Genomic DNA, 22,938 nt, shown 5'->3' with positions numbered 1-22,938 from the left:
TCCACTCTTTTTGCATTCTTTCCGGGGAAGGCTAGGAGTAGAAGTAACGGAGTCCCATCCGCAGCCGCTGCCCTCCCCCTCCCCACCCCTCCCGTTGAGAATTGCAAAGACAGCACTTCAGGGGGAATGATTGCCTCTGAGTATTGCCATAACCCAGGAAATGGGGAAGGGCTTAAGCATGTCTGTCTTCTGCAAATCATGGTATTTTTAGCTCCAGAATAGTTTAAAGCAGATTTAAATGCACAGTGGATAATGATAACTTTCACAGCTGAGCGATCTCAGAGGACATCTGCTCGGATGCTATTCAAACACGATCTGACTGGCTCAGTGTGTATATTTTTCTTTTGACAGTGATAAGTGGTAGAGGGAAAGAGTGAGGGTTTTAAGATCTGTCATAAGGCGATTAAACTGGATCCATGCCCAGGATCCCCTTGGAAAGGAGGAGTTTACCCTGCAGTGGCCTTCTGCTCCTCTTCCCCCCGCCCCGCCCCTACCGTGGGGAGGTCAGCCATCTAGGGGAAACTGAGGTAGTCCTCACCTGTGTGCCCTGCAGTGAAGAGGTCACAGAAGGGCCAAGAGAGCGGCTGCAGTCCCAGGCCATGGGCACCGTCATCTGTCTTTTCTCTGAGAGCAGTGACACGAAAGGTCAGAAGCATTGCTCTAGAGCTCAGCGCTCATCCACACAGCTCCTGCTCGGATGCTTCCAGTGACTGAGAGCTCACGCCTTTACCTCCAGGTCCTTTTGGTTAGGTGAGGTCAGCTCTTCCTGTTAGAAAGTTCTTATCTTGAATCTTAGGTGGCCCCTCTGTGCCTTTCATTCACGGACCTAGAGCAGCACAGTGTGATCTGCCCCCCCTGGAGAGAACTCTGGGGCCAGGCAGCCTGGTCCTGTAGGTACCCACCCTGTGACCTGGGGCCCACTGCTTACTCTGTGTGTGGGAGTTTCTTTACCTCTGCCTGAGCATAATCATGGGGCCTGCCTTGTAGGAACGTTGTAAAGATTAAACCAGGTAATAATACTGGAAGCCCTTAGAGCAGTTCAAGAGGGTTAACTGTCATTTTTGTTACTTTCCCCCCAAAATCTATTCTTCTCCTAAGCCTGCCCTTTTATCTCCCAAGCCTACATGCAGGCCAGAGAGGTACTCCCCTTTGACATCTGATTGCAGAGGGTTCAGGAAGGTCTCCGACCCAATGCAGGGTGGGAGTGGCCAGGCCAAGTTTGCCAGACCACGGAAGAGGCAAGGTGCAGGAAACAGAGCGGGCCTGTGGAGCCAGGCACCCGGACAGTGTCACTCACCGGCAGGGTGTTCTCGGTAAGCCGCTGAACCTCCGTGAGCCAGCCAGGAGGCGAGGGACACGTGAGCCTGGGTTGTCAAGAGAATTCAGAGGAGACGGTGTGCACCATGGGCGCGCTGTAGGCCCTTCGTCAATAATCCCTCTCTCCTCCTCTGTGTCTAGGAGCCCCTTGTTGGAAGGAAGTCGTTGTATCTCTCATTCAGTCTGTAGTCATGTACTGAGGTTGGTTCATCAAGTAACCTCCGCCTTGTGAAGGGGTCACCCTCCGGAGACGGTCCAGGAGGCGGCAGAGAGCCATTTCAACAGTCTCACTGTTTGGAGCCTAGGCCTTGGCATGTTGCCATGGTAAATTCAGCAGCCTCGCCCTACAGTTGGCCTCCTGGCCTCTGTTCTCAGTCCCCCTGCCTGTCCCCAGGTGTCTCTTTGTTGCCTCGGGACCATCCCACTTATCTACAGCCTCAGGGCAGGCCACAGCTCAAGGCAGCTTTCCTGGAGGAATGTCAACCACCAGAAGGGCCTTGAAAGATTTATATATATATATATACATATATATATATATGATTTTTTATTATATTATGTTAGTCACCATACAGTACATCCCCGGTTTCCGATGTAAGGCTCGATGATTCATTAGTTGCGTATAACACCCAGTGCACCATGCAATACGTGCCCTCCTTACTACCCATCACCAGCCTATCCCATTCCCCCACCCCCCTCCCCTCTGAGGCCCTCAGTTTGTTTCTCATAGTCCATAGTCTCTCATGTTTCATTCCCCCTTCTGATCACCCCCCCTTTCTTTATCCCTTTCTTCCCCTACCGATCATCCTAGTTCTTATGTTCCACAGATGAGAGAAACCATATGATAGTTGTCTTTCTCTGCTTGACTTATTTCACTTAGCATTATCTCCTCTAGTGCCGTCCATGTTGCTGCAAATGTTGAGAACTCGTTCTTTCTGATGGCTGAGTAATATTCCATTGTATATATGGACCACAACTTCTTAATCCAGTCATCTGTTGCAGGGCATCTCGGCTCCTTCCACGATTTAGCTATTGTGGACATTGCTGCTATGAACAGTGGGGTGCATATAGGGCCTTGAAAGATTTTATTCAACCCCTGAATTTTATCCCTGAGGCCCAGAATGCTCAGAGAGGTGGGGTCATTGTCCCAAGGTCACACAGCGGAGAGGCAGAGTGAGAACCAGAGGCCAGAGACCATCCGGGTATCAGTGCATGTGCTTCCGGTGTCTCCCCCTGGCTTCCTTAGTCCGGCTGCTCTGCCAGGAGGGTTGTCTGGGTCTGCTTGTGATGAGGTTGTGGAATGTAGGTGCGGTTCAGGGGCGTGAAGTCTGGAGCTGAAAACCAAGAAAGAATTCTTGAGACCTCTTGGGTGCAAAATTGGTGGTTTATTAAAGCACGGGGACAGGACCCGTGGGCATAAAGAGCTGCTGCCCTAGGGTTGTGAGGGGTGGCTGATTATATTACCATGGGGTTGGGGGAGGTGAGGAAAAGGGGAGGTTGAGAAAATACTTTCATACGTTAAAGAAGATTCGTAGGATGCGGGAGGCCTTGCTATTGTCAAGTTAAGGTGGTTTTTCCCTCTACCAGGGCGTTAACAGGAAGATAGTTGGGAACTTCCTGGATTCCTAGAATTATCTGTCTGTGGTCTGCAGGCTATAAGACATTTAGTTGTATTTACGTTCCCTTCTGGAAACTAGGTTAGTGATAGAAGTGCTTCGATCTTGTAAACTGCTAAGACATTTACAAACGAAGGGAGACCTAAGTCTTGCAAGATTGTGGTCTCTCTAGGTTAACTGTTTCTTTGTCCTTTAGGGCAGCCAGGAGTGCCTGAGAAATGCTGCATATATCCCGGGGGGGGGGGGGGTTTGCAGGGTGTCCGCCTCAGCTTGCCTCTGTTCCCTCATCGCTTGGACCCAGCCCTTGGGTGTTCCTACCATCCCCAGCTCGTCTTTGCTTTGTGCCCCACCTAAAAGGTTAGGGAGTTGTTTCGCCCCTCAGCATCTTGGGGCTCCTTTCCCACTGCCTCTCTCCTCTCCTCTTCGCGGGAGGCTTCCAGAGCCTAAGGAGTGTGCCAGGCCAGGGGCTGCCCACTTCTGTGTCGGTGAGCACGCGCAGCAGGTACTTGGGGAGGGATGGGTGCAGTCGGGCGATGAAACCCATAGTTTCCATTGCCTGTGTGGCAGGAAGGGGTTGGGAGGCTTTTGCAGGTACAGACAGAAGTTAGTACCGTAGGGGGGGCGCCTGGGTGGCTCAGTCGTTAAGCCTCTGTCTTCGGCTCAGGGCCTGATCCCAGGTCTCTGGGATCGAGCCCTGCATCAGACTCCATGCTCCGCTGGGAGCCTGCTTCTTCCTCTCCCACTTCTCCTGCTTGTGTTCCCTCTCTCACTGGCTCTCTCTCTCTCTCTCTCTCTCTCTCTCTCTCTCTGTCAAATAAATAAATAAATAAATAATCTTTAAAAAAAGAAAGAAAGAAGTTAGTACCATAGGAAAACATAGGCCCTCTGCTCGGGCTGTGAATGCAGAAAACCCCATTGACCCAATTCCTTGTCAGCTCTGCCTGCCGCTGTGGGAAGCGGGGTCTACCTGGAGTGCGGCCTTTGTCAGGGGGTGAGTGATCCACCTGGAAGCTACTTTGTTGGTCTGTTAGAACAGCTCACCACCTCCCCGGGAGGCCCTCTGGAGCACAGAAAGAGAGCAAATTCGTCTAAAATCTGCCCGTGCTCAGCCAGCTTTCTGATCCTTTTATAGAGAATAATTGTTTTACTCTTCCCTTTCCATGTCAGTAACCGCGAGAATAGCCAGCAGCCAGAGTGAGCCCTGGGATTATTCCTGAGGAAGAGAACAAGATAGATTTTGGGCGCCCTCCACTCCCATCCCCTGTTCTAGACCCTCTTCATTCTGCCCCCGAAGCTTGGAAGAGAGGGTACTTTTTTATTGGTGTGTTGGGAGTAGACAAAAGCTTCAGCAGGGCTCAGTGGTTTTTTTTGGGGGGGGGGGGTTCCTTTTTCATTGGCAATGGCTTAGTGTCTTCTGTCTCCTGGTGAGCGATAGCTGTGTTTAAATGGCCAGCTCTGTTTCTCGGGGTGCGCCTGGCCGCATCAATGCTGTGTTTGATGTATTTTATTAGAAACTGCATATCAACCACAGAAGACATTTTCCTCGCCGCTTTGTTCTGTTTTTAACCTCCTCCCTCAAATTTTATAGGCCTGATGTTTTGAGAGATATTCTTTCATTAATTAAAAATATTTATTTATTTATTTATTTATTTATTTATTTATTTATTTATTTATTTATTTTAGGAAAAGATGTGCTTATTTCATTTCCTGTTCGTTACCAATTAGCTTCGTATTTTAAGATCTTTCCAGGCACAAATTCGTAGGTAGTCACCAGGTAGTATGGAAAAATGCTAGTGTGGTTAGACAGAGGCAGCGTACTTGGCATATTCCCTGGCATCAAGCGTTCTCAGTGAAGGAGCTGGTGAAGTGGACAGGGCTGGGAACCCGGGGACTTGACCGAAGTCCCAAATGAGTGGGCACATGCAGACATTACTTGTCATATATGGTTGCTTGGTTTTACATGGGATTTGAGGCCCAGCTCAGATGCCACCTCCTCCACGCAGCCTTCCCGGCTTTTGAAATGAAACTTGTGGCTTCTGCCACCACTCAGCACACCCTTATCCTTGATGCACTTTGCTACCTGTTTTGCCAGTTGTATCATCAGCTCTTTGGGGACAAGCTCTGTGTCTCATTCTGTCTTGGCAGCTCCTCCCTGGGGGCACCCTCAGCCCCCACTTCCCCCAGCACCACTCTCTGGGCCCTGCATACACAGGGCATGCTTAGTACACATAGATTGAAATGAAAATCAGATTTTCAGTCCCTTTTGCGGGGTATCACTTTCTGCCCAGGTTATAATTATGTGCGCCCATTTTATTTTCCTATTAGGCCAGAGGTTGGCAAACTTTTTCTGTAAGGGCCACATAGGAAATGCTGTGGGCTTTGTGGCCCATACGGTCTATGTCACAAGAACTCAAATCTGCTGTTAACAGCGCCAAGGCAACCACAGATGATATGCAAACGAGCAGGGGCGCTTGGCTTCCAGACATTTCCAGAAACAGGCAGTTGGCCCTTAGTGTGCTGATCCTTGAACCAGATTATCAGCTTCTGAAGAGGCAGGTCTCGGTCTTATCTGCCTTGTGTGTAGCAGAGGGCCGTGCGGGAGCGGGGGCCCCACGAATTCTTGTACAGAGGTAATTAAAGGAAACAAAAGGCCGAAGCTCGAACAGCACATTTGCAGACGTACTGACCCAGCAGCTCCACTCCCAGGCACACACCCAACAGACATGCCTGTGTGTGGTTACCCAGGGCCCTGCGCCAGCCTGGCCACGGCAGCACCATTTGCAGTGGCCCCAACCTGGGAACTACTCCATTGCCAATTAGCAAGAGAATGGCTGAAAAAAATGGTACTGTATTCACACAGTAGAACGCCAAGAGCAAGGGTGTTCTGTACAACTCACGGAACCCTGAACTCTGCCTCCGAAACTAACTGCACTATATGCTAATTAATTCAGTCTAAATAAAAAAAGAATACACTGCAGCAATGAAAATAAATATGCTATATGTAAAAATACAGCTAAATCTCACAGACGTGATGTCGAATTGAGACAAAGACACATGATTACATATGATTTACTCCTATCAAATTTAAAGACAGGTGAAGCAAATCTATGTTGTTGGAAGTCCGAAGAGTGGTTACCTTTGTGGGGGTGGGGACTGGGAGGGGTGTGAGGGTGGCTTTCCGGGGCACTGGTTATGTGCTGGTTAAAAGGGCGTGTTCAGTTTGTGAGAATATCACCAAGCTGTACACTGCTGACCTGCATACCTTTCCACGTGAATGTTAGTAATTCAGTAAGGCATTCGATTCAAAAAAAAAAAAAAAAAAAAAGGCCGTTTGTCCAAACAGTATCTAACCAGAGCCTACAGTCAACCATTCTAATTCTCTGGCTGATTCTCCCTTAACTCCTGCTTCCTACTAGGCTCTTGGTCCTGTAAATGGGAGCGTAGAAGCCTGGTGCCTGCTTTCACTACTGGCAGTCAGGGCGCAAGAGCAGAAGCTGGGGCTGTGCGGGAACCAGTGGAACGTTCTGAGGGTGGGCCAGGGGTCCCTGCCCCCCACCCTCCGGCAGCCTTGTCTGTGGCCGGTGTGTGACAGGCATCCCGGGGCTTCCTTGTCTCCTTCACAGAACATTGTAGCGGTGGGAGCTGGGTTCTGCGACGGCCTCCACAGCGGGGACAACACCAAAGCTGCCGTCATCCGCCTGGGGCTCATGGAAATGATCGCCTTCGCCAGGATCTTCTGCAAGGGCCAGGTGTCCACGGCCACCTTCCTGGAGAGCTGCGGCGTGGCCGACCTCATCACCACCTGCTATGGGGGCCGGAACCGCAGGGTGGCCGAGGCATTTGCCAGAACTGGGAAGGTAACCCCTGGCCTGCCCTCCCCCGACCTGTCCACCCGCATTGAGAGCCCTGGGCTGGGGCAAGGCAGGCATTTGTCACCTGCTGGGCATATCCTGCCGATACTTGTCTGCTTTCACTTAAAAGTACTTAGCCTGAGTCCTTTAGCTTGTGTCTCTTTCTGTGGCTTACAGTGGAGAATGGCAGCTCCCCTCAGCTCTCCTCTCGAAATAAGTGGTTCTCTAGTCTTTTTTTTCCTAACGATTTATTTATTTGAGAGAGAGAGAGCACGTGCATGTGTGCACATGTGCATGGTGGGGGAGAGGGAGCGAGAAAGTCCAGCAGGCTCTGCACTCAGTGCAGAGCCCAGCCTGGGGCTCCATCTCATGACCCTGACATCACGACCTGAGCCGAAGCCAAGAGTCAGACACTTTAGTGTTTTCATCCTTGTTTTTAAGACCATCGAGGAATTGGAGAAGGAGATGTTGAATGGACAGAAGCTCCAGGGACCTCAGACTTCCGCTGAAGTGTACCGGATCCTGAAACAGAAGGGGCTGGTCGACAAGTAAGTCCCCCCGCTGTCCCTGCGACCAGAGGAGGGCCACCGCTGCTTCCCTCATGACCGCCAGCCCAGTCACTGCACGCGGGCACATTGTGTGCGGAACTCTGCTAGAAGAGTTCCGCCCTCGTGTGATGTGAACATCTGTGGCAGGAAACGTCTTCCTGCCCTGAAAATGAGTGTTGACACAGAACCAGGCTCAACTTCAGGGAAAAGAACTCAATTCTCCTTTTTTTTTTTTTTTTTTTTGAGAGAGCGCGCACGCGTACACAGACGAGAGCAAACAGGGAGGTGGGGAGGAGGGTGCGGGGGCAGGGCAGAGGGAGACAGAGAATCTTAAGTGGGCTCCATGCCCAATGCAGAGCCTGACGCAGGACCCGATCCCATGACCCTTGAGATCATGACCTGAGCCGAAACCAAGAGTCTGACACTTAACCGACTGAGGCTCTCAGGCGCCCCAAGAAGAACTGAATTCTTCTATAAAGCATGTTGCAAAACATGGAGTTTGAGGTTGGTTTATCCTGCAGGGTGTTTGGTAAGAGCTACATGTCGTAAGTTTTGAATTAAAAAAAAAAGACTACCTTGTTATTTGTTATAAAAAGATACAGTCTTGTTAATAAGAGGTCAGACAATTCAGAGAAGACGACGGTACGAGTTACCCCAGAATTCTACCACGAGACGTGACCTGCGTTAGGGCTTGCTGGGCAGCTTTGCAGTCTCTGTGTCCTGTGGATGGACGGGTGCCTCTAGCCGCCACTGCCCTTCCGGGATGGTCAGCTGCTAAAGGTGGTCTTGGGACAGCTTGATTTGCCACCTGATCGAGGGAATAAACCCTACGTAGCACCACAAAGCTGCCAGCCTCTCTGCGGCTGGCCCATGGCCCTTCATCTTTCTCATTTGCTGAGCCTTCTTCCATAACCACGAAGCCAGCGACACTAGCTAATAAATGCGTACACATTTATTTATTCTGTGTACCCTTCGCTCTTCGGGAGGGAGGGGGAGGTTTGCTTGCTTGGGACAGGAGGGGGTGGGCAGCTGTGTGGACGCTGCCAGGTGTGGCCAGTCGGAGCGCACACTTCTCCCTGAGCCGGTGATGGCTACAGACGTGTCTGCTGTTCTCTGGTGTGTCTCCTTCCTCCTCTTCGGCTCAGTCTGTGTCTGCTGGTCCCGACCATCCACCTTTACCTCCCCTGCGCGCAGCGCTCCTCCTCGCTGGACCAGTACACGCTGATCAGCCATAGAGTTCTCTGTGGAGAGTTGAAAAGGAGGGAGGACAGGACGTTTGTCTTCCTTCTTCCGTTTGCATTTTATTTTTCTGAAACGGCTTTCAAAACCAGCCAGGCAGAGATGGAAGTCATCAACAGGCCTCCAGAGGAGGAGAAGTACCTTTAAATCCTGACCAAAAGGAAAACCTCTCCGGTGGGCACGGTTTTCCTTACATACTTCAGGGCAAGCGCTGATGTGTTTGTGCGTGGCCGGGCTACTTCAGCGACCGTTAAGTATTGATCGGGAGTTTTTTTAAGTCTTAAGAAAATACTTGGGTGTCTGTGGATGCTGATGGTCTCCTAGTCAGGGTTGTAAAGTGCCATCTGTCCGCTGCCGTGGGGTGTATTTGATAGGATCCTGTGAACGGATGAGTCTGTGTTCATCATGGACCTCGGGGAGGCTACGGATTGGAAGTGGCATTCTGGAATCAGTACCTGCGCCCGTTTTAAAAAAGCAGGTGTAATCAAGCAGGTGAAACGTGGCTCTGAGCAGATGCCCCTCCTCCGTCACGTCCCATTTTCTTTCTCCTGATTAGACACGGAACAGGTTGTGCCTGTGCTTAATGAGGTCCCTGCCAGGTTGGAGGGGACACGCCATGCTTCCTGCGGGCTGCGGCTCAGAGTTCTGTGGCCCCCCGCCCCCGGCCACCCCACACGCCTCCCAGAGCTGCTCAGGCAGAGCCCGAGTTCTGCCATTCCCCCTTGATTTTCCCCTCTGTCACCCCAGCCATCTCGACTCAGGTCTTCCTGTCTTTCCTTCCTCCCCCCTTCTCTTCTCGATGGCTACGGAAGAGCAGTGAGTGGAAGGGCAGCATTTCCGGCCACCTGGTGGCTTACTAGCCGTGTGGTCTCGGGCAGGTCATTTTTTTACCCGTGCCCCAGTTTTCTTTACCCACCAAATCAAACTGGCGCACCGGTGATCGCCGCCGTGCCTTTCCCCTTGAGTATTCTGATCCGCAAGCCGTCTGCTCACCCAGAACGCGTCCTTAGGCTGGCATCTGGGTCAGCGCCTCTCGGTTCTGCACCAGTGGAATTCCTAACACCGTGTCCTGTGCCCCTACAACCCCTTCTTCAGTTGAAGCCGACCTCCCTTTGCCCCGATACCTCCTTCTTGGAGACTTCTGCGCGCATCTGTCCTCCTGCCGTTCGGCCTGCCAGGACGGCCCTCCTTGACGTGCGTGCCAGCCCTGACCACCCTTGAGGCGGCCCGGGTCTGCCCTCCGAGCAGCCTTCATCCACCTCTTCCAGACGCAGGTAACTTTCCCCGCTTCGAACATGCTGTTTACCCCAGCGGTCGGCAAACTTTTCTGTAAAGAACCACATAAATATTTAGTCTTTGCAGCCCACATATAGCTCTCTGTTGCATATTCTTTTTTTTTTTTTTTTTCCTTTTACAGCCCTTGAAACACGTAGGAATCGTCCTTAGCTTGCAGGCTGTACAAAACAGACCACAGCTCCGGTTGGCTTCTCGGGCTGTGGCTTGCCGACCCCAGGCTTAGACAGTCCTGCTGCTCGTGGGCTGTGGGCTGCTTACATAAGCACACAATTTTACTTTCATTCTTCTAGATTGGGAGGGGAGGGGCACATGCTCCTGGTTTAAAAAAAAAAAAAAAATTCAAATCCTAGAAAAAGGCACCCGGTGAAAAGTGACTCCGGATCCCCACCTTTGATGCAGGCAGCTTTCTGAGTTTTTAGTATATCTGTCCATGTATGTAATGGATGCTGGGCTCCACGTTCTGCTCTGCTTTTCTTCACTCGAGGGTATGATTCGAAGATCCTGCCCCATCTGCACCAGCAGATCTCATTTACTGGCTGCAGAACATTCCTCTGTGTGGGAGAGCCACAGTTTATTTAACCAGTCTCCTCCGGATAGATAGTAAAGTTGTCTGGGTTTTTCTGCTGTTAGAAAATCTGCTTTATTCGGTTTCCTTGTGCATGTATCTTTATGAGCATGCGTGAGTATCCGGTATTTGTATCCGTTCGCGAGGGCGGCCATAACAAAGTACCGCGGACTGAGAGGCTTAACAGCAGAAATTTCCTTCTCACGGTTCTGGAGGCTGGAAGTCTAAGATCAGGGGGTCAGCAGGTGCCTTCTCCGGAGGCCTCTTTTCTTGGCTTGTAAATGGCCATTTTCCCCCTGGGTCTTCATGTGGTCTTCCGTCTGTCCATGTGTGAGTCCTATCTCCTTTTCTCATAAGGACACCAGCCACATTGGTTTGGGGCCCACACGTATGAACCCCTTTTAATGTAATTATCTTCTTTAGGGCTCTATGTCCAAATACAAGTACTGGGGGTGAGGACTTCATTGGAAGAATTTGGGGGCTGGGGGCACAACCCAGCCCAGAACAGTGTTGTAAGTCCTTGAGGGCTGGGGCCTTACTGATAATTCCACATCCTGCACCTGGTTGAAGGCTGACACGTCTTAAGTCCTCAGTATCCGTCAGTGGGGTGGCTGATTGACTGTCTTATGCTGATATTTTTCAATGAAATACTGCCTTTGTCCTCCTTTCACCTCTAACCTCATTTAGAGAGCTCCCCAAACTGATCTAATTGGCCGTATAGCATTTTATGTCATATAAAATAACATTTAGATGGGCAGTCTAGCCTAGTGGTTGAATCTTGGCCCTAGAGTGCCTCAGTTTCCTTATCTGTGGAATGGGGATAATGTTATTACTCACCTCATAGGGGGGTTGCGAGGATTAAACAAGTTACTTGTCCATAAAAACTCCCTTCCCCCCATACTCCCCCCATACTCCAAATCTCTTGTTAGCATCCCATCTCCACAATTTGGAAGCGCTGGTTGTGAAAGTTGGGAGTGCTTCTGGCTGCAAGAGCAATGCCCAGTTTAAAATACTTCAAACAATAGGGCTATTTTCTCATAGAACAAGGATTCTGGAAGTGGGCATCATTGGTGTTGGCACAGTGCATCTAGCGTCGAGTCTCAGTGATCCTGTTGGTCTTCCCTCAGAACCTCAAGATGGCTGCAGCAGTTCCATGCATCACATACACAGCTGTACTCAGTGACATGGAGCATATGCAGTCTGGGGAGCAGAACTTTCCTCCAGTACCTCTCGAGGAGAGAAGTATCTTCCCCAGAAGCCCCCAGCAGAGGTGTTGTGTCTTGCTCTTTAGAACTTGCTCCCTGGCTAATTCTAGGAGAAAATAAAGCTGGGAAACTGAGCGTTAGGCTATTCGTAACATTGGTAAAGAGTGAAGGGATTTCACTCATCACCTCCCACCCTGCTCTGAGGACACACAGGTTGTCCTCATGATAGGATCAGGAAAACTAAGCCATGGAAAAACGAAGGGACTAGGATCTGCAGGCTCTAACTGCCATTCCTAGTAGTTCATTCAGCAAATATTAGCTGAGCACCTGCCCTCATCTGTGCTGTGCCAGGCCCCAAGGACGCAGAGGTGAATAAGACATTTGGGGCCCTGTCCTAGGAGCTTGCTAGGACCTAGTGGCCATCTTGTGGCTGTGTGTATAAACCGTCACTGCACACCCACCATGTGCCAAGTGTTGTACTCTGCAGGTTACACTAAGTCCCTTCATACAACAGGCCTTAACAACGGGTCCTGCCCCATTTTACAGAGGGGTTGTGAAACTTGCCCGGAGTGTTTAGGCTGTTGGGGTCAGATTTGACTGCCTGCCTGCCTCCAAAAAATAAAACATTCTGTACCTTTAAAAACTCACAGTGATAGACATATGACCTTTCAGGGCTGTTCGCCATTCTTAAATAAGTTGTCATTAATAGGATTCCAACTAGATAATTTCCAGAATGGCCTTGAAGACTCTATTGATCCTGTCAAGCTTGCTTTGGCGTGTGTGTGTGTGTGTGTGTGTGTGTGTGTGTGTGTGTGTATTTAAAAGGCTGATTGAAATTAACTTTGTTATTTCCTTAGTGATACCTACTATTTAAAATAGTTGCTGAGCCAGCTGGACCCTGGGATAATGCTGTCCTTTCTCATGGTGCATTATTAGCCCACACCTTTGTACCCTCAGCCATTTCTGTGTTCACATCTTGAAAGAAAAGGCAAAATAAACCCAGCTTTCAGCTTGAGATCAGTGCTTTGCTAATTGTGGGTGCCCACGTTGATTCTTGCAGGAATGTTCCAGACGCGAACTATTTATGGTGATGTGGGGGCTGCCTCATCTTTATCCTTGGATGATCCCTTTTGGAGAAGGGAGAGCAGTACCTCCTTGCAATTTAAAATTTATTCTCCAGCCTTTTAAGATATTGACAGAAACTTGGACTCATTCCAGACTTGCCCTGCAGCTCTTCATGTCAATGGCCACCGATGGCCCTGCAAGGATTACCATGGGACTTGTGAGTAGACTGTGCAGTCCAAACAAGTAGGCCGCGGATGGTCTAGGTCATACCACCATCTTACAGCCACCAAATCATAGAGGAAGACAGAAGGTGTTCACTTCGTCGTCCAAAGTAGCACACCCATCTGCAGTCTGTTAGGCAGGAGACTCATTTGTTCTGTGAGGTAAACCAGATGGCTCAACTTGTCTTTTTTCACATTTCCTCCCAACCAGGTTCCCGTTGTTCTCGGCAGTGTATCAGATCTGCTATGAAGGCAAACCCGTTCAAGAGATGTTGTCTTGTCTCCAGAGCCACCCAGAGCATGTATAAAGTGGACAGTACAGCGTGTCGGGGAGCGTGCTGCCTTTCTGATCAGTCTTTTTCATTCGAATGGAAACTGGGACTGGGCAACACGATGTTTGCTTGACCATAATCCTGTCATGGGTGCGGATGAATTTTTACCAGTTCATTTTTTAATTGCAAGACGCAGTTCACTGGCTAAGATGTGGTGGGCAACAAATAGACACGTGTGAGCGTGTGAGTCTGTGTTCATTTATCATGCTGTGGATGTTTTATGAACCAAAATTAAAGGTCCTTTTTAAAAATTACTTTGGAAGTTTTCCCACCGTGGTAGCTTAGAAGATGGGAATGATCTCAGCTAAATTTTTTACATCGAATCCATATGCATTTGAGTGAAGGGATTTTTTTTTTCCTCATGCTCTTGATGTTAAAACCGAACCAGCATTAACATGGTAGAACGGAGGAGTGAGTGTGTTCAAAGATCAACATACTGTAACTTAAACTCTTATCTCAAAGCCAGCATAATTAACTACTTTGATTGTGGGTTGATCTTTTTTTTAACAATTAGAGATTTTTAATTAGGTGATCCACTTACATATCTTCCTCTTTGCAGTTTTCTGCATTTTTAGCCTCTTTTCTCTTCATTAGCTGCCAGAATGTGCTTTCATAAAGGCTCAGCAGTGGCGGAAGGCAGAAAATCCATCTGGGATTTTCCTGCTGTGACTGACACGTTCTACTGATTAATGACACTTGTATGATGCTTTTTGTTGGGTAGTCCTTTTGTGCAAACATTTCCTCTAAGCCTCACAGATCGACTGAGATGGGACTCCCATTATTCCTCTTTTGAGTTGCAGTCATGGTGCCTGGTCACCTGGTGAGTAGGGGCAGAGCTGGGAGTCAAGTCCAGTGTTCCTCCATTCCACCTAGGTGCCCAGACCTCAGGCATCACTGGGCTGATCTGACCGCCAGCTAATTGGTTGTAGCAGATGCCACGTGCAGCCTTTCCTGAGACTAACAGGGCTTCCTGTAGCTGAGATTTGTGTGGGTCATTCTCTGGATGGATGCCACTCAAAGTGCGGTCCTCACCCCATCAGCTTCACTTTGGAGTCTCTCAGTCTCAGAAATGCAGGTTCCCAGGTCCCACCCCAGACCTCTGAAGTGGGGTAAAGTCTCTATACTCTAAGATGCCTTCCATGTGTTTCTGATGCTCACTACAATTTGAGAACCACTACTTTAGAAATTCTACTCAGATTGGCATTTCTCAAACCATGTTCCATAGGACATGAGTGTCCTGGGATCCCATGGTTGTTTGGGGTGTTCTCTGGCAAAATCAAGTGCGTTGGGAAAAGCTGCCTCTGCACACCCCTCTTGAAGGCGTAGTATGTCAGTATGTCAGTAGAACTTACCCAACCCAGCAAGTTCCAAACACCTTACACTATGAAGATTTTTTTGGCAGAGAATCTTGCTGAGTTTTCAAGGGAACACTGTTCCAGGCTGCAGTGACCCCAGGACAGCTCAAGTATACCCTTCACTCCCTGCAGAAGTTAGGATGAGTAACTGCCTACCTGTGGTGTTGTTAGCTCTGAACTTTCACAGTTCAGGCCTGCAATGAATCTTCATGAAACTTCAAGGTGACACTGTCAAGTACAACCAAGTAGATGTCAACCTCGCTGAAACGCACATTATATCGAATAAGTGCTTTTCATTCTAGAATTAGAATGGGAATTATTGTATCTTAAATGAGATTGATTTCAGGACAGCATTATAGTTACCTTACATAGCACTTGGTAAGTGTGAAGGGAACGTATGAATGTCACTTATATATTCATGGATTTTCAGTCACTTTGTGAGATTTTGACTTTTTTTTTTTTTTTTAATTTTCCAGTTTGGGACTTTTTTCCTTCTATACCTGAAATGATTGTAGAATAGACTTTTGTGGGAATTTTAAAAACTCAATCCAAAACATCGTGGGGGGGCATTTTAAATCCTCATACACAGAAGTCTATGAAAGCACACAAAATCTACAAGGTCCATTGATTTTCGTGCCACTGTTAATCGATTTTTGCTTGTCTCATGATTAATCTTTTTAAAAATTTGTACATAGATTACAAAGTGTTATTTTTTAAGATTCTTAAAGGGCTGTAAGCTAATTGTGGTGTCTATTAAGTAAGATAAGTGAGGAGTTCGGAGGTGGTTTGATGTATATTTTCATCTGCATTCAGCTTCCTACTCTGGGTTTTGTATTTCATTGTTTTTCCTTTGCGCGTTCTCTTGCCGATCTGAAGTCCACTGACTGTACCTCTTGAACGTAACTTCTGATGTTCTGCACATTCATGGAAAAAGGCAAATTTCGTAAGTTTGTGCTCTGCTGTCTATAGATATTTATTACTCTACGAGTTACCTATTTTTGTAGCCACCTGTGGTCCATAGTTTAATTTTAATTCTCATTTCTTACTAATTATGGTAATAGGGAGGGAGACCTCTAGAGGAAAAGCTCAATTTGTACTAGTTCAGCCAATCCGTGAATGTAAAAACTTCACTGTTGCCTTGCTATAATCCAGCCTACTATAATGTGGAACAAATACCTGTCTTGAAATCCGCCCTAGCAGGTGGAGGTAGACTCCTTCTGGTTTTTCATTTAACTCTTGAACTAAAACCCGGCCCCATGGCGTCAGCCCATGGAGTGACGAGATGCCTGTGTGCGAAGGGATCTTTCATTTTTCCACCACTTCTAATCTAAGAGCCTTTTACTTACATGTACTGTATCTGTTTACAGACTGTAGGTGGATATAATTTAAAAGCTTGATTTAATAAACATTTAATGCCCCAAACCTGTGCTACTGGCCTTCTTTTAATAATCAGCTTGGTTAAGAGTTTTATTTATCTAGGTCAGCTCTTTTTTCCCCTCAGTTGTGTTGCATTAACGATAGGCAATTTTTAAAGGAAGGGTTTCCTCTCTAATCCCAGTCCTCAAACACGTCTGTTTCCATTTGTCTGCATTCCTTCCCATTGTTTGGTGATATTTTTATATAATCATAATTGTAGGATGGAGACCTTCCAGTTCTGGCTACACAATGGAGCAATAAATTTTATTGTATGTACGTATGTATGTATGTATTTCTTAAAGATTTTATTCATTTGCCAGAGAGAGATTGAGACAGAGCACAAGCAGGGGGAGCTGCAGGCAGAGGGAGAAGCAGAATCCCTGCTGAGGAAGGAGCCCCATGCTGGACCCAATCCCAGGACTCAGGGATCATGACCTGAGCCAAAGGCAGACACTTCACCAACTGAGCCACCCAGGCGTCCCTGGAGTAATAAATTTGAAATCCACACCAGCACCACCTCGAATACCTAGAAAACCTGGGAAGATACAACCAGCGTCACTTTTATACGTAGGGCTGATCTCACAAGAATGTGAGGGAAATCCCCAGGAGGCTGAGATAATTAGGGACTGACAGAGCAGTAAAGCCACCTGATGGCTCTGTGGCTTCCAGGGGAGGGAGTGGGAGTACTCTCCATTATCTGAGGGTTTAGGTTGTAAAGCTTAATACTAGAACTAGAGCCTTCTAAGGGCTACACTGTCAGGGGGAAGAAAGGGCTAAGAAAACCCATGGATAGGCACAACCAAGGAAGGGGTTCCAGGTGGAGAAAAAGGTCTCTGCTAAAAACTTGTAATCATGAGTCCAACACCACAAACAGGTTTTGGGTTTGAATTTTGATAGCCAGGAGATCACAAGCAAAAACAAAAAAATGGGAACATGGGCTAGTAATGCCCATAAAGAACTGACAGAAGCAAACACAAAACCACTGTAGAAATCCACTGTGGGTCCAAGTGGCACAGGCCTCCCATAAATAATGTCCCGCTGAATATGCCCTGTAAAAATAGAATATAATTACAAAATAACAAGGGTTGACCAGGGTGCGGAGAAAAGGGAATCTTCATGCACTGTTGGTGGGAATGTAAATTGGTGTAGCCACTGGGAATGGCTTTTGAGGAATATGGAGTTTCCTCAAAATATTAAAATTAGAGTTACCGTATGTTCCAGTAATGCCCCTACTGGATGTTTACCCCCCTCAAAAATGAAAACACTAATTTGAAAAGATAAATGCACCCTTAGGGTGCCTTGGGTTGGCTCAGTCAGTCGAGTGGCTGACTCTTGATTTCGGCTCAGGTCATGATCTCGGGATCCTGGGGCGTCTGCTGTCTCCCTCCCTCTGTCCCTCCCACCACTCATGCTCGTGCTCTCTCTCTCTCAAGTAAAAAAATCTTAAAAAAATAAGTGACTCGAGCTACTGAAGCAAGCCATGTTACCTTTGGTTTGGATGGGAGGTATAGTACTGGGGCGAGTGGGAATGCTATCATGCAGTCTAGCTCCCAGGATTACTTGTGCAGGTCAGTGAAAAGCAGGAAATCTTATTAACATTAAAGGAGAAGACCCCCATGATCATATTAATAGCTGCTTGTGACAGAGACAATTCTACGTGTACACTAAATTTTTTTGTGAAATACACAGTGAAATGACCTCTCTCGGCAACCCAACAGTCAGGTGATTGACTTCTGGCCAGTGGCACGGGAAAGAAAAAAATGCCACTTGTTTCTTTGCTCTTGGGTGTGCTGCTTGGATTATCAATTTCCAGGATGACTTGGCAGCTTTCTGTTGAAGATAGTAGAGCCCCTCTGGATCCCTACATGACTGTGGACAGTATCCCCCCACCCTTGGTCCACATTGTACTGTAATAGGTACAAAAATAAAACTCACTGTTGTATTACACCCCTGAGATTTAGGAGCTGTTGTAAACAGCCGCTAGCATAACTTACCCTAAGATGGTGCTAAGAAGCTGTTTGAGAGGTGAAGGGCTGAGGCTTGGAGAAGTATCAAGAGATTTGGGAGAATTTATCCATTGGTCATTACAGCATCATGGTTAGTATCCATTTGGGGATCTTTCATTTGGACCAAGAGGCTGTGTAGGAATGTGGGTGGGTAAGCCTGTGACTGTCTGTCCCTCTCCTCAGGACTAATGAGATAAGTCCAGACTTAGTGTCCAAAATTGTCCCTCCTTCTCCAGAATGAATGCAGCAAGGTCCAGGATTTAAAACATGTGCTTCTTCGGAGTGCCTGGGTAGTGCAGTCGTTAGGCATCTGCCTTCGGCTCAGGGCGTGATCCCAGCGTTCCGGGATCAAGCCCCACATCGGGCTCCTCTGCTGGGAGCCTGCTTCTTTCTCTCCCACTCCCCCTGCCTGTGTTCCCTCTCTCGCTGGCTACCTCTCTCTCTGTCAAATAAATGAATAAAATCTTAAAAAAAAATAAATAAACTGCATTTAAAAAATAGTTCTATTTTGAAATAATTATAGGTTCACAGGAATGAATCTGTATTTATATATATGAATTTATTTAATCTTCACAATTTATCATCCCCCAATACAGAGGAGGAAATTGAGATACAAAGAGGCCAAAGAATATGACAAAATCACAGAAATCATCATTGATAAAGGCAGGATTTGAACTCAGGCAGTTTGGCTTAAGCGCTTATGTCCCTAACTTAAGGGCTACACTACCTTCTTGGAGAAATGGCTGTTTGTAGTTAAGCAAAATCAAACAACTCTTTCTGCCAATTTGTACACATGTCCTATGTTCATGCATGTATAAGATTTTAAAATACTGTTCTAAAACTTTCAATTTAAAAAAAAACTTTATTTTTAAGTAATCTCTTCACCTAATGTGGGGCTCGAACTTACAACCCTGAGATCAGGAGACACAGGCTCTACCCACTGAGCCAGCCAGGCGCCCCTAAAACTTTCTTTTATAGTCTTAGTATTGAAGACTATGAATCTTCCATATCCTTTAAATATCTGCATCATATTTTATTTATGACTATTCCATAATTTATTACAGATGAATATTTAAGTTGTTTTCTCCACTTCTCTTATTACAATAATTGCTGCAGTAAATGGCCTTGCACATGGCTCTCTGCTCACTTATATGAGTAAATCTGAAGGAGAAAGTCCTAGAAGTGGAACTGTTGGCTCAGAGCTACGTGCGTTTGCTATTCTAACAGACAGCGCCGAATTAACCTTCAAAAGGATGGCTTCCATTCATGCCTCTGACCTGTCTTTCCTAATGACCACTATAACCTCTATTAGGGATTCCTTTATAACAGAGACCCTAAGTGAACCAATAAATCCAAAAAATTGTGCAATTTTGTATTCATCAAGAATTCAGAGGTCTCTCCTACCTGTGAAATTTTGTTTCCTAAACCACAATTTTGTTGAAGTAGCCGTCTTAACTCACAGTCGTAAAGGTTTTTATAGGCACAGAATGGGTCATTAAGTTCACCGTTGACAAGGAATGTTGAAACAAGAAACATTAAGAGTTTTAAACACCACACAATCACTGTTTAAGCCAAACCCCAGAAGGCTCTTGTTAAAAAAAAAAAAGCGGGGGTTGCTGAAAGGGGTTGAGATGCTCCTTTGAAAAAATTCTGGGTTCCAGTGAATGATGATACTCCTGTCCACTAGAGGTCACTCTCTGGGAAGGACTGTTCCCTGGGCTGTTGGCTGCCTTCAAAAAATGGCATCGCTCCTTGTTCCTGCGACTTTGGTCAAGTGTTTAGAAGGCCATGCATTTCTTATGCTGAGTCTGTGCGAGGCAGTGGTCCAGTGTCTATGTTTCCTTTCGACTTTTTAACTCAAAATCAACCATAAATTTTGACGCACGGCAGTTTTACTTACACCCTGGCCTGTTACTTACACATCCATCCTATTGGATTTTTTTTTTTCCTTCTGGATCTCTTTCCCTTCCACGATGTTGGACACCCACTTATGTCTGTCTTTTCAAAATTACCGTCTTCTTCTCCCTCGCATTCTGACACTGACATTCCTACAAAAGCAAAAATACCTGCTTCCTGCTTTTTGTTTCCAGGAAAGACCCCTGGAACATCCTGGGGGAAACACTTCTAAAGAAGGGACCTTCCACGCTTTCAAGAAATTGCGGCAAGGAGGGTGGTATATAATGAAAGAAAAAAACCTCTTTGCCTCCTAAGCTTCCCTCTGGTTTGCCTGTCTATTATCTCTGGTGATGGTATAATTTTCATTTAGAGACCATTTCTTCAGGAAGCTAGTGAAATTCAAGCTTCAAGGACCTTCCTTGTGCAAGTCCCTTCTATGGCCCTGTACATTTGTTTTCTTAAATTTGTGTTCTCTTTCTTAAAGAGAGATCACCTCTGGCCCCCAAGTTCTGAGAGCTGCTGGCCCCATAAGTCCACATCTAATTTCAAGACTTTGGAGTCAGGTGGGGTTTCGATTTCTGGACCCGTGTGACTTTGGGCAAGTTACTTCACCTCCCTGGGCTTCAATTTTCTTATCTATCAATAGTGTCAGTTTTTTTGAGAAGTCAGAAAACATGTACTTTGCTTTTCACAGTTCCCTGAACACATAAAGGAACTTCAAGAGGGAAAGAATCTGGGGAGAAAAAGACAAATCCATCATTGGTTTGAATTGCTTAGGGCCTTCTGTAGGGAGATGTCTGGGGGTGAGAGAACATTCTGGACTACAGATCAAAAGGGAACGAGGAGCAGAGGTGTTGTTTGGGTGAGGCACTTAAAAGTCAGAGTGGAGTGAAAGGGGGAATCTGTGAGGTATGGAAGGAAGGGGAAATCCAGCACCCAGAAGCAGCTGTCTTATTTTTTAAATTTTTTAAAAAATATTTTATGTATTTATTTGACAGGAGAGAGCACAAGCAGGGGGAGCTGTAGAGGCAGAGGAAGGAGCAGACTCCCCATTGAGCAGGGAGCCCGATGCGGGACTCGATCCCAGAACCCTGGGATCACGACCTGAGCCGAAGGCAGACGCTTAACTGACTGAGCCACCCAGGTGCCCCAGCAGCTATTTTAAATAAGATAAAACTGAAGTGTCCAGGGCAAGGCCTGGACAGAAGTTCACATTTCATTTCTTCAAGGAATTCATAAATCTCGCACCGTGTTCCTCGAGATTTACTCATTCAGGGACCCATTTTCATTTTCTTTCTAGCTTTATTGTGGTGTAATTGACAAACAATGATTGTATATATTTGGGGTGCAAACATGATGATTCTACTTACATGTACATTGTGAAATGATTACCACAGTCAAGCTAGTTAACTTACTCATTACTTCATAGTTACCTTTTTACTGCAGTAGTGGTGATGAAAAAATGTAAGATCTACTCTCTTAGCAAATTTCAGCCATACGATACAGTATGATCAACTACAGTCCCCAGAACTTAATCGTCTTATTACTGAACGTTTATACACTTTGACCAACATATCCCCATTTCCCCCTGCCCCCCGTCCCTGACAACCACCACGCTCCTGTCTGCTTCTATGAATTCGACTTTTTCCGATTCCACATAAAAGTGAGATCATATAGGATTTGCCTTTCTGTTTGGCTGATTTCACTCAGCATCATGTCCTCCGGGTTCATCCATGTTGTTGCAAATGGCCAGAGTTCTTTCTTTTCATGGCTGAATAATATTCAGTTATATATATGTGTGTGTATATAGATGTATTCATATATATAAAAATCACATCTTCCTATCCATTCATCCACTGACTGAAGCTTGTTTCCGTATCTTCGCTATTGTGGATAATGCTACAATAATATGGCGCTGCCGGTGTCCCTTCAAGATACGGATTGCATTTGCTTCGGATATATATACCAAGAAGTGGGATCGCTGGATCCTACAGCAGTTCTATTTTTAATTTTTTGAGGCCCCTCCATGCTGTTTTCCATAGCAGCTGTACCTTCCCAGCAACAGTGTGCAAGGGTTCCCTTTCCTTCACAACCTCGCCAACGCTTCTTATCTCTTTTATAACCGCCCCGCTAGGGTGTGAGAGGTGCTGTCTCATCGTGGTTTTGATTTGCGTTTCCCCGATGGTTAGGCACGTTGAGCACCTTTTCATGCCCGCCTTGGTTCCTTGGGTCGCATTTGATCCTGCAAAGTATGAAAGCCATTGGGAGTCCATTTAAAATGAATTGTTGCAAATGCCCGGAGGAATCACTGGAGGGCAGTACTGCACAAGGGTTATTCAGCCCACACCACCGAATGGACACACACTTACTGACAGCACGTAACGCGCTAAGGGAGCTTGTCAGTAGGGCATTGGCTGATTCTGGGAAGTCAGGGGAGGCTCTCCTGAGGTGGTGACCCTTAAACCATATATCAGGATGCAGTAGAATTGAAGAGGGAAGGAAGAAGTGTTCTAAGTGAAGGGAACAGCAGGTGCTAAGGCCCTGCAATGGCAGAGGGCCTAGTGAGTGAGGGACAAACGGATAGTACGGTAGGAGCTGAGAGCAACTGGGATATGGAAGGAGATCAGAGCAGGAGCTAAATTTCTAGATTCTGTTAACATTTGTTCAGAAGCTACTGTGTACCAGGCACTTTCCCAAATTTATTTCATTTCAAGGCACGTGACATTAAATCTGCTTTACAAAGGCAAGAGGCATGGCTACCACCAACCTTTCCTCCAGCCTCCTCTCCTTCCCAGAGGGTCTCCTACTCCACTGGCCCCTGAGTCCTGCTTTTCCCTCCATGCATAGGTCAATTCTCTCCTTAGGTTGAGTGTTACTGATCTTTTTGTGTATGTCTTCTGTCTTCCCGATTAGATAATATCTCCCTGAGCCAGAAGGTTCTGCTGATGACCTCAAGTGTGTCCCGTATCTAGCCCAGAGCTGATATCCAGGGGGCGCTCCGTTGCCATTGGTT

At 47.0% G+C, this 22,938-nt stretch overlaps 1 protein-coding gene across 2 annotated transcripts in view; it reads left to right on the top strand.

The window, feature by feature from the left end:
- Window positions 1–16,029, top strand: part of GPD1L (glycerol-3-phosphate dehydrogenase 1 like) — a 59,968-nt gene extending 43,939 nt beyond the window's left edge. The window contains exons 6-8 of one of the 2 annotated variants that reach the window (XM_045776108.2): window positions 6,554–6,787; window positions 7,223–7,329; window positions 13,132–16,029. In XM_045776108.2, coding sequence (XP_045632064.1) covers window positions 6,554–6,787; window positions 7,223–7,329; window positions 13,132–13,228 — 438 coding nt within the window. In that variant the 3' untranslated portion in view covers window positions 13,229–16,029. Of the gene's footprint in view, window positions 1–6,553; window positions 6,788–7,222; window positions 7,330–9,663; window positions 9,901–13,131 lie in introns of those variants that run through there. The other variant, XM_087870135.1, reaches the window with a different exon arrangement.
- Window positions 16,030–22,938: the final 6,909 nt, after the last annotated feature.

This window comes from Ursus americanus, chromosome 20 (genome assembly GCF_024610735.1).
Source record: "Ursus americanus isolate L20-20 chromosome 20, mUrsAme1.1.p, whole genome shotgun sequence".
Taxonomy (NCBI): Eukaryota; Metazoa; Chordata; class Mammalia; order Carnivora; family Ursidae; genus Ursus; species Ursus americanus.
Note: the sequence above shows the minus strand (reverse complement) of the source record. Positions and strands in the feature narration are given on the sequence as shown.